Source organism: Pristiophorus japonicus, chromosome 1, assembly GCF_044704955.1.
Source record: "Pristiophorus japonicus isolate sPriJap1 chromosome 1, sPriJap1.hap1, whole genome shotgun sequence".
NCBI classification, from domain to species: domain Eukaryota; kingdom Metazoa; phylum Chordata; class Chondrichthyes; family Pristiophoridae; genus Pristiophorus; species Pristiophorus japonicus.
Genome location: NC_091977.1, coordinates 69,837,659 through 69,850,072, shown reverse-complemented (window position 1 = coordinate 69,850,072; position 12,414 = coordinate 69,837,659). Strand labels below are relative to the sequence as shown.

Genomic DNA, 12,414 nt, shown 5'->3' with positions numbered 1-12,414 from the left:
ATTCACAGTATCCTCTGAAATGGCTTTTTCTTTTTAAAGCTGTAATCCTGCTGTAATTTCCATTTGGATATAAAAGCATCTTCCACTCTCTCCTGAACAGTTTGCTTTAACTTGATAAAAGTGTAGTCTGCTGAGGGAGTGTTATAAGCAGGAAGAAAAGTTGATCCATGATGCACAATACATAAATCCCAGAAATCTGGGCGGCACCCCAGCCTCATGGAATAAAGCTTTCTGAAGCTTGTACTCAAAATAACGTGCATCAAAATCTTTCATTTTTCTCTTAAGTAACTTTTAGCTGGGACTTATTTTCTGCAAAAAGGAGAGAAACATATGGAACACCAATAAAGGCCCACTTTTCACTAGGCCAGAACCTGATGACTGGGCCCTGTTCAGGGATTTCTGAGACAGCATCAAAGTAAGCAAAGCAGACACAACCCAGATAAGCAGCCAGACAGATCAAGATATGCCTAGAACAAAAAGAGAAGGGGAAAATCAAAAGACTGTTCTTGCAGCTACTGGACAACATTTTGCATGAGTCAGTCAATATTTTACACAATCCAACAGTCCATCAAAATAGTCCATTCCCTATTGATTTGTGAAGTTTTTTCACATGGCTGTCAGTTTTATTGTTGATTTGACAAGGCATGAAGAGTACAATACCAACTTACTCTACAGATTTTCTGAAAGATAATCTCACTTCCCTCTGCTGTTCATTTCATTTACATTTACAGATGCCAAATACTTCACATGGCTGATAAATTAACAATAACACAATTTGCAGAGCATTGCAAAGCAATAATGCAGCTCAGGGTTGAGATATTTTTGACAGAACACTTGAGCTTCTTTCCTGAAGTTTACAACAGTCGTGAGATGAGTCACTGCCTTTGGAACAAAGGCATGTTATTCCTTATGGCACATACAACATACCATTACGTACTGTTATTTACATGTATACAATTTCATTTTTTGTTTGCAGGATTGTGTTGTGGATAACGATAATGAACAGCTAGTTTACTGGTTTGAATTGCTTGGTTTGAACAGTAATGACACTGTAAATTACTGCAGTGCATATTACAGATATTGGACATTGCATATATTGGATCTGTAGGTGTTTCAATTCAGGCTCACTTTCCATAATTTTTCATGTATCAATCACAGTTTTACATTTTTCAATTGTCCCAGCATCCACAGCCTGCTAGTGCTGTGAGTTCCAGATTTCCATTACTTTTTGTGTGAAAATATGGTTCCTGATTTCACTCCTAAATGGCATAACACTAATTTTATGATTATGTCCTCTTGTTCTGGATTCCCCCACCAGAGGAAATAGCTTCTCTGTATCTACCCGATTGAATCCCTTTATCATTTTAAACACCTTGATTATATCAACCCAACCATCTAAACTCTATATAAGCTGGTTTATGCAACCTGCCCTTAAATGTATCCCTTTAAGCCCTGGTGTCATTCTGATAAATCTATGCTGCGCCCCTTCCAAGGCCAGTATACCTTTCCCGAGTTCTGTGCCCAAAAGTGAACGCAGTACTCTAAACAGAGTCCAACCAAGGCTCTGCACAACTAAAGCATAACTTCCTCACTTTTGAATTCGAAACAACTGAGTTAAAGGCCAATATTCCATTAGCCTTCTTGATTCCTTCTTGTATGTGTACACTCTCTTTTAGTGATTTGTGCACCTGGACACCCAAATCCCTTTGCTTCTGCACAGCTCCTAGTCTGTCACCATACAGAAAATATTCTAGTTTGTCTTTCTTAGATCCAAAATGGATGACCTCACACTTTCACACATTGAACACCACCTGCCACAGTTTTGCCCACTCACTTAGTCTGCCTATGTCCCTTTGTAACTTGCCGCTCTAATCTACATAACTTACTGTGCCTCTGAACTTAAGAGTCATCTGCAAACTTGGATATACAACTCTCTATTCCTCCATCCAAGTCATTAATATGATGAAAAGTTGAGGCCCAGTACAGATCGCTACTCTCTATCTCTTACATTCCAACCAATTACCAACCCATGTCACAAGGTTAGTGTCCCATATCTTTTCCCTGCAGTATTCTGGAACATATACAATTGGGAACTGGCTTTTTTAAAATAGTTTATTTTTCAATATTTATCTCCAGCAGTGACCCTTTTACCTCCTGCTCAGGTCATCATCCTACAGCCCTACTTTTACTTTTCGTTACAAAATCTGATGCAAAATATCTTTTTAATATCTTTGCCAGTCCTTAACTTTTAAATACAAGATGCCCCCTTCATATTTAAGTCATAGAATGTTACAGCACAGAAGGTGGCCTTTCGGTCCACCGAGCCCATGCAGGCTCTCTGCAACAGCATTTCAGCTAGTCCCCCACCCTTTCCTTGTAGCCCTGAAAATTATTTTTCCTTCAGGTACTTATTCAATTCCTTTTTGAAAGCCATGATTGAATCTGCCTCCACCACCCTCTCAAGCAGTGCATTCCAGATCCTAACCACTCGTGCAAGAAAGACTTTCCTCATGTTGCCTTTGGTTCTTTTGCCAATCACCTTAAAACTGTGTCCTCTGGTTCTCAACCCTTCCACCAATGGGAACAGTTTCTCTCTATCTACTCTTTATAGATCCCTCATCAATTTGAATATCTCTATCAAATCTCCTCTCAACCTTCATTGCTCTAAGGAGAACAACACCAACTTATTTGCTGGAATTCTTTGAGGATGTAACCAACAGGGTCAATAAAGGGGAACCAGTGGATGTGGTATATTTGGACTTCCAGAAGGCATTTGACAAGGTGCCACATAAAAGATTACCGCACAAGATAAAAGTTCACGGGGTTGGGGGTAATATATTAGCATGGATAGAGGACTGGCTAACTAACAGAAAACAGAGAGTCGGGATAAATGGTTCATTCTCGGCTTGGCAATCAGTAACTAGCGGGGTGCCACAGGGATCAGTGCTGAGACCCCAACTATTTACAATCTATAGTAACGACTTGGATGAAGGGACTGAGTGTAAAGTAGCCAAGTTTGCTGACGATACAAAGATGGGAGGAAAAGCAATGCGTGAGGAGGACACAAAAAATCTGCAAAAGGACATAGACAGGCTAAGTGAGTGGGCAAAAACTTGGCACATGAAGTATAATGTTGGAAAGTGTGAGGTTATGCACTTTGGCAGAAAAAAATCGAAGAGCAAGTTATTATTTAAATGGAGAAAGATTGCAAAGTGCCGCAGTACAGCGGGACCTGGGGGTCCTGGTGCATGAAACACAAAAGGTTAGAATGCAGGTACAGCAAGTGATCAGGAAGGCCAATGGAAGCTTGGCATGTATTGCCAAGGGGATGGAGTATAAAAGCAGGGAAGTCTTGCTACAGTTATACAGGGTATTGGTGAGGCCACACCTGGAATACTTCATGCAGTTTTGGTTTCCATATTTAAAAAAGGAGATACTTGCCTTGGAGGCATTTCAGAGAAGGTTCATTAGGTTGATTCCGGAGATGAGGAGGTTGACTTATGAGGAAAGGTTGAGTAGGTTGGGCCTCGACTCATTGGAATTCAGAAGAATGAGAGGTGATCTTATCGAAACGTATAAGATTATGAGGGGGCTTGACAAGGTGGATGCAGAGAGGATGTTTCCACTGATGGGGGAGACTAGAATTAGAGGGCATGATCTTAGAATAAGGGGCCGCCCATTTAAAACTGAGAATTTCTTCTCTCAGAGGGTTGTAAATCTGTGGAATTCGCTGCCTCAGAGAGCTGTGGAAGCTGGGTCATTGAATAAATTTAAGACAGAGATAGACAGTTCCTTAACCGATAAGGGAATAAGGGGTTATGGGGAGCAGGCAGGGAAGTGGAGCTGAGTCCATGATCGGATCAGCCATGATCGTATTAAATGGTGGAGCAGGCTCGAGCCACTCCTGCTCCTATTTCTTATGTTCTTATGTTCTTATCCAGTCTATCCACATAAATGAAGTCCCTCATCCCTGGAACCATGCTTGTAAATCTTTTCTGCACCCTCTCTAAGGCCTTCACATCCTTCCTAAAGTGCGGTGCCCAGAGTTGGACACAATAATCCAATTGAGGTCAGACCAGTTTTTTATAAAGGTTCATCATAACTTCCTTGCTTTTGTACACTGTGGGGCGATTGTTCGGCTCCTCTCCACTCTGTTTTTCCAGCTCCTCTCCGTTCCGTTTTTTGCCCCGGAGCGGCGGCGGCGGTGAGGTGTTCTGACCGGGTGGTCAGCCTCCAATACCCCGCAGCAATCCTTGGGTCCGGTTCTGCGGCAGTGCTGAATAGCATCGCCCAGAAGAGCTGCTGAAGTGCAACGCCCCTGGTTGCAACACCGGTGCGAGTTTTGACTCTTGCCCGACTCATACGTCCCAAAGCCCACCCCGCAGTGAACACTCGCTAAATCAGACAGTCCAACGATACCGACAGCAGAGTGGGAAGTAATGGACTCCTAAGGTAAGTGTGATTGTTTTTTCTTTTAATGTTTTTGCGATTTGTGTTGTAGTGGTGTGGACAATGTTTTGGGAATGTTTTTGTGGCTTTTTCAAAAGTCTTTTTTTCCCCAGGCGGCTCTCGGAGCGCTCCCGGCCTAGCTCTTTAGAACATAAGATCATAAGAAATAGGAGCAGGAGAAGGCCGTACGGCCCCTCGAGCCTGCTCCGCCATTCAATAAGATCATGGCTGATCTGATCATGGACTCAGCTCCACTTTCCCGTCCACTCCCCATAACCCCTTATCGTTTAAGAAACTGTCTATTTCTGTCCTAAATTTATTCAATGTCCCATTTTCCACAGCTCTCTGAGGCAGCGAATTCCACAGATATACAACCCTCTGAGAGAAGAAATTTTTCCTCATCTCAGTTTTAAATGGGCGGCCCCTTATTCTAAGATCATGCCCTCTAGTTCTCGTCTCCCCCATCAGTGGAAACATCCTCTCTGCATCCACCTTGTCAAGTCCCCTCATAATCATATACATTTCGATAAGATCACCTCTCATTCTTCTGAATTCCAATGAGTAGAGGCCCAACCTACTCAACCTTTCCTCATAAGTCAACCCTCTCATCCCCGGAATCAACCTAGTGAACCTTCTCTGAACTGCCTCCAAAGCAAGTATATCGTTTCGTAAATATGGAAACCAAAACTGTACGCAGTATTCCAGGTGTGGCCTCACCAATACCCTGTATAACAGTAGCAAGATTTCCCTGCTTTTATACTCCATCCCCTTTGCAATAAAGGCCAAGCTTCCATTGGCTTCCTGGTCACTTGCTGTACCTGCATACTAACCTTTTGTGTTTCATGCACCAGGACCCCCAGGTCCCGCTGTATTGCAGCACTTTCAAATTTTTCTCCATTTAAATAATAACTTGCTCTTCTATTTTTTTTCTGCCAAAGTGCATAACCTCACACTTTCCAACATTATACTCCATGTGCCAAATTTTTGCCCACTCACTTAGCCTGTCTATGTCCTTTTGCAGGTTTTTTGTGTACTCTTCACGCATTGCTTTTCCTCCCATCTTTGTATAATCAGCAAACTTGGCTACGTTACACTCAGTCCCTTCATCCAAGTCGTTAATATAGATTGTAAATAGTTGGGGTCCCAGCACTGATCCCTGCGGCACCCCAATAGTTACTGGTGGCCAAGCTGAGAATGAAGCATTTATCCCGACTCTCTGTTTTCTGTTAGTTAGCCAATCCTCTATCCCTGCTAATATATTACCCCCAAAACCGTGAACTTTTATCTTGTGCAGTAACCTTTATGTGGCATCTTGTCAAATGCCTTCTGGAAGTCCAAATACACCACATCCACTGGTTCCCCTTTATCCACCCTTCATTACATCCTTGAAGAACTCCAGCAAATTTGTCAAACATGACTTCCTCTTCATAAATCCATAGCGCCCAAGAGAAGTGTACAAACCTTCTTCAGTGCTGCACCCCCTAACACAGGGCCCAGCTGCCCAATATTAGTTACTGAGTCGCAAACTGTTCCCGGGCGCAAACTTTACCGCCCCGCCACTATTACCGCCCCAAAACCATCAAAGCCGAAAATCCAGAATTTAGAATTGTACCCTTTAGTTTATATTGCCATTTCTTTGAGTATTCATTTCAATTTTATAAAGGCCTTTGCTGCTTCCTTTGCATTGACCACATATATTCTTTTACAATGTGCCACAAGATCCCAGCATCCCTTGGGAGCACAGTATATAAGCAGGCCCACCCACAAGGTACCTGCACTCTGGAATCTTATTAAAGGAGCTAAGGTCACAGTTGCTCATTACACACACTACTCAGTTTCACCATTTATTATAAGTATCAATTGACGACGAGGTAACGAACAACCGCTCGAAAATGCAAAGAACAGTCGGGATCCTGGAGAAGTTCTCAGAAGGGGATGATGGGGAGGCCTTCGTGGAGCGACTCGACCAATACTTCGTGGCCAATGAGCTGTAAGGGGACGAGAACGCTACCAAATGAAGGGCGATCCTCCTAACTGTCTGTGGGGCAACAACCTATGGCCTCATGAAGAATCTCCTGGTCCCAGCTAAACCAACAGAGAAATCCTACGAAGAATTGTGTACGCTGGTCCGGGAGCACCTAAATCCTAAGGAATGCATTTTGATGGCGAGATATCGGTTCTACACGTGTCAACAATCGGAGAGCCAGGAAGTGGCGAGCTACGTCACCGAATTAAGGCACCTCGCAGGACATTGTAAGTTTGAGGTTGTAAGTTTGAGGTTTGACGGATTCCTAGAACAAATGCTCAGACACTTTTTTGTGCTGGGCATCGGATATGAGACAATCCTTCGCAAACTGTTGACTGTAGAAACTCCGAATCTAAGTAAAGCCATAACGATAGCCCAGGCATTTATGTCCACCAGCAACAACACCAAGCAGATTTTGCAGAATAAAAAGTTTTGTCCAGTACTGTACCAAAAGTAACGTCGGTCTCGAGCAGAAATGTACATGGCAGAACGTACACACTGGCTGCTACGGCCCGACCTCAGATGACCCAGAGTCTACCGTCAATCCTTAATGCGAGGCAGCTAACACCTTGTTGGCACTGCGGGGGTGATCATCGGCCCCATCAATGCCACTTTAAGTACTATGCGTGCAATGGTTGCAGAACAATGGGACACCTCCAACGAATGTGCAGGCGAGCTGCAAACCCTGCAAACCACCACACTGCAGAGGAAGATTGATCTACAGTGGATCAGGCTGAATTGGAGACTCGTACTGAGGAGGCAGAAGTGTACGGGGTACACACGTTCATTACAAAATGTCTATCAATAATGTTGAAATTTGAACTGAACGGCATTGCAGTATCTATGGGGCTGGACACGGGGGCAAGTCAGTCCATTATGAGTAAAAAGGCTGTGGGGCAAAAAGGCACACAGGCCCAAGCTCACCCCCATTCACACCAAACTAAGGACTTACACCAAGGAACTAATCCCTGTAATTGACAGTGCAGAAGTCAAAGTCTCCTATGATGGAGCAGTACACGAACTCCCGCTGTGGTTTGTACCACGGGATGGCCTTACGTTGTTTGGCAGAAGCTGGCTGGGAAACATCCGCTGGAACTGGGACGACATCCGAGCGCTTTCATCTGTCGACGATGCCTCATGTACCCAGGTTCTGAGTAAGTTCCCATCATTGTTCAAGCCAGGCATCGGAAGCTTCTCGGGGGCGAAAGTGCAGACCCATTTGGTTCCTGGTTTAACGCGACCCATCCACCACAAAGCTCGGGTGGTACCATACATGATGCGTGAAAAAATGGAAATTGAGCTGGACAGGCTGCAACGTGAAGGCATCAACGACTGAGCCAGTCTGATTGTCCCAGTGCTTAAAGAGGACGGCACGGTTAGAATTTTTGGGGACTATAAAGTAACGATTAACCGTTTTTCGCTTCAGGACCAATACCCGCTACCCAAGGCAGGTGACTTATTTGCGACTCTGGCTGGAGGGAAGAGGTTCACCAAGCTGGACCTGACCTCGGCCTACATGACGCAAGAGCTGGAGGAGAATTCAAAAGGCCTCACCTGCATCAACACGCACAAAGGTCCGGACGGGATTCGGTCGGCCGCGGCGATCTTCCAGCGGAACATAGAGAGCCTGTTAAAGTCGGTTCCTCGCACAGTGGTCTTCCAGCACAACATATTGGTTACAGGTCGGGACACCATGGAGCACTTGAAGAATCTGGAGGAGGTTCTTAGTCGGTTGGATCGCGTGTGGCACAGGACGTCGAATTCTTGGGAAGGAGAATCGCAGCAGACGGCAGCAGACCCACCGATGCCAAGACGGAGGCCATCAAGAACGCGCCGTGACCACAGAACGTTACAGAGCTGCGGTCGTTCCTGGGACTCCTTAACTATTTCAGTAATTTCCTACCTGGGTTAAGCACCCTGCTAGAACCCCTACATGCGGTACTGCACAAGGGAGACGACTGGATATGGGGGAATTCACAAGAGGCTGCCTTTAAGAAAGCCAGAAATCTGTTTGTTCTAACAAACTGCTTGTCCCTTATAACCCTTGTAAACAATTAGTGCTAGCTTGCGATGCGTCGTCATATGGGGTCGGGTGTATGCGACAACAGGCTAATGAATCGGGGATTTTGCAACCGGTCGCTTATGCGTTCAGGAGTTTATCCAAAGCCGAAAGGGCCTATAGTATGGTTGAAAAAGAGGCTCTGGCGTGCGTTTACGGGGTAAAAGAAATGCAGCAGTACTTATTTGGCCTCAAGTTTGAGCTTGAAACTGACCACAAGCCGCTCATATCGCTGTTCTCTGAGAGCAAAGGGATTAATACCATTGCCTCTGCCCGCATCCAAAGATGGGCGCTCACGCTGTCGGTATACAATTATGTAATCCGCCAAAGACAGGGCACAGAGAACTGCACAGATGCTCTCAGTCGGCTGCCATTGCCCACCACCAGGGTGGAAATGGCACAGCCAGCGGACTTGCTCATCGTCATGGAGGCATTCGAGAACGAGAATTCCCCAGTTACGGCCCGCCAGATCAGGACCTGGACCAGCCAGGACCCTTTACTGTCCTTGGTAAAAAAAACTGTGTCCTCCATGGGAGCTGGTCCGGTGTTCCAGTGGAGATGCAGGAGGTGATTAAGCCGTTCCACAGGCGCAAAGATGAGTTGTCCCTGCAGGCGGACTGTCTATTGTGGGGCAATCGCGTGGTCGTGCCCAAGAAAGGTAGAGTCACGTTCATATGTGAACTGCACAGCACCCACCCAGGCATTGTAATGATGAAAGCCATAGCCAGATCCCATGGTGGCCCCGGCATTGACTCAGGTTTAGAGTCATGCGTGCACCAGTGCAATACTTGCTCTCAGCTGAGCAATGCACCCAGAGAGGCACCGCTAAGTTTGTGGTCATGGCCCTCCAAACCATGGTCAAGGATCCATGTAGACTATGCCGGCCCATTCCTAGGCAAAATGTTTTTAGTTGTCGTGGACGCTTACTCAAAATGGATTGAATGTGCAATAATGTCTGTAAGCACGTCCACGGCCAGCATTGAAAGCCTGCGAGCCATGTTTGCCACGCACGGCTTGCTTGATGTCCTCGTCAGTGACAATGTGACGTGCTTCACCAGTGCTGAATTCAAGGAATTCATGACCCACAACGGGATCAAACACGTCACATCTGCCCCGTTCAAGCCCGCATCCAACAGCCAGGCAGAACGGGCACTTCAGACCATCAAGCAAAGCTTGAAACGTGTGTCGGAAGACTCCCTGCAGACCCGGTTGTCCCGAGTGCTGCTCAGCTACCGCACCAGACCCCACTCACTCACCGGGATTGCCCCAGCTGAGCTGCTCATGAAAAGGGCGCTTATAACAAGGCTCTCTCTTGTCTACCCTGATCTCCATGATCATGTAGAGGGCAGGCGGCATCAACAAAATTTGTACCATTACCGCACAAATTTGTCACGCAATATTGAGATCAATGATCCTGTGTTTGTGCTCAATTATGGACATGGTCCCAAATGGCTTGCTGGCACGGCCATAGCCAAAGAGGGGGGAATAGGGTGTTTCAGGTTAAATTGGCCAATGGACAAACGCACAGAAAACATTTGGACCAAATCAAATTGCGGTTCACCAACAGCTATGAACAACCCGAAGAGGACACCACTAACTTTGACCCTCCAACACACACACAAGTGGCAACTGACATCATGGTTGACCACGAAACCGAACTCATCATCCCCAGCAGCCAGGCAAGGCCGGCTGCCCAACAGCCCAGTGAAGAACTGACCAACCCACCCACACCCGCATTTGTACCGAGACAATGGACAAGGGAGCCTAAAGCCCCAGATCGTCTCACCTTGTAAATAAGTGTACTGTTGACTTCACGGGGGAGTGATGTTATGTATTTAACCCCTTGTAATCTGTATGACACCTGACCACCAGAGGGCCTACCTGTTGGAGTCCCAAGGGATCCCAGCATTCCTTGGGAGCACAGTATATAAGCAGGCCAGCCACAAGGTACCCGCACTCTGGAATCTTATTAAAGGAGCTAAGGTCACACTTGCTCATTGTACACAGTACGCAGTTTCACCCTTTATTATGAGTGTATCACAGATGACTGGCCTGTTTGAGTCTGAAACATAGTGCTTGGTTATATTCAATAACTTAGAGAGCTATTTTATGTTTGTTTATGCGTATATGATGCAAGTCACTTTTGTTACTGTCCAGAAACTGAGAAAGAGGCCACACTAGCCATATTAGAACATGGGGAAATGCGAGTAGTGACATTAAGAATGAATAACAGTATAATAGAGTGCCAATGCTGGACTGGAGGCAGCCAGTCAGGTCAACCTGAGTGTACAACATTGAACTCCCCTTTCCTGTTTCTGCAAACAGTATTTTTCTGTACTTTATAGCTTTCTTTAATGATTTTGAAATGCAATGATTTTAATTTCCAGTACAAGAACTTAAACTTTTTTTGATGTTCAAAAGGACAACATGGGCTATGAATTACTATTGCCAACAATAATCCATTAATGTTTAACTTGTTCATTTGTCATTTCTCCATCCACTATTTTAGAACAGGGTGTTGACTCAATCATTTTAACTTTATCCTGTAAAGTTGTATTTAAATCCATACAACTCGGGTTATTTTCATACTTAAAATATTTGTAATCCTTCCAGGAGAAATTATATTTGGCTTGAAAGACAAATGTCCGAAAATACCAGAAAGTTAACAAAGTTTCAAAAATCAAAATGTCTGGGGGAAGGCATGCACCCAGATCTCTGTACGGAAATAAATTTCCTGCCTTCAGCATTCACATTCCTTTTTGCTCCTGTTGTAAATTACACTTTTGTACAGTGGGTCCACCACCAAACCCTATAACTCATGAATTCTTTGTGCCAAATTAAGATCTGGTATAGTAACTCATATAATCAAAAGGCTTTAATCTCTCCTGCCTTCCACCCTATCACAGACCTTCCCTTTTGTTCTTTCCTCCCCATCCCCTTTCCCGTGCCTCTATATTTGCTTAAAACCTGTTACCTCTCTAACTTTTTCCAGGGGGTCCAGACTGATTGATCTATACAGACTTTTAGAAAAATCAAAAATCATGCCAATTAGTGTTACAGGAAAACTGCATCTGAATCTTGAAGGGTAGAGGTGGGCTAGTGTTGGGTCTTTGACCACAGTCATGTCTCTTTATGTCCTCAGAAATCGTATGCATGCTACAATACGCAAAGTCCTATTCCCATTAATATAAGCAACAGAGACAAGGAATACAACTGTAATCTGGCCAGAATGTTAATCTAGTGACGCTATCTAAGTGGACACAATTTAGTGCCTCTTGATCAATCATGACATCTCAGGAAAGTGGAGTATGTGTTGGTATCTTTTCCGACAGGAGAAGAACAGCAAGATACTGCTATCCATTATACCAAAAAAAACTGAAGATCACTCTATATTTGCAGTACTTGCATAACAGCACAACAAGGAGGGTCACATGGCTCATGAGACCAGTATTAATAAAACTTTTAAAGATACATGGTCCGGTTATTTGCTCCTGTTGTATTTTAATGAAATGCAAAGAATAAATTAATGAAGCAGAAATTATTAACATTGCTTCAAATCATAATTTTGTTTGTGTGTAACTCACCAGACACAGTGTAGATATGGAAAGTTGAATGCAGACCAAAGCTCACAGAAAAGGTTATCACTGATCCAGCAGAGAAGAGCTAGAGCCCACCAAAAACCTGCTAAGAGACCCAATTTGTATACACGTACATTTTCACACCTGAAATAGCACAAAACACAAATTAAATAATTGAAGTAAAGATTAAGGTGATACACATACAGCATAACCATAGTTTCTTCTGGGTGGGTGGAATTGGAAGAATGACAATTCAACAAAAGAGTATAGTGACATTTCTACTTTGATAGTGAAAAAGTAGC

The 12,414-nt window shown here is 44.5% G+C and overlaps 1 protein-coding gene across 1 annotated transcript in view; it reads right to left on the bottom strand.

Moving 5' to 3' along the window:
• Positions 1-243: 243 nt before the first annotated feature.
• Positions 244-12,414, bottom strand: part of acer2 (alkaline ceramidase 2) — a 104,410-nt gene continuing 92,239 nt past the window's right edge. The window contains exons 5-6 of the mRNA XM_070856712.1: positions 12,119-12,256; positions 244-467 (exon numbers count right to left, since the gene is read on the bottom strand). Coding sequence (XP_070712813.1) covers positions 281-467; positions 12,119-12,256 — 325 coding nt within the window. The 3' untranslated portion in view covers positions 244-280. The remainder of the gene's footprint in view (positions 468-12,118; positions 12,257-12,414) is intronic.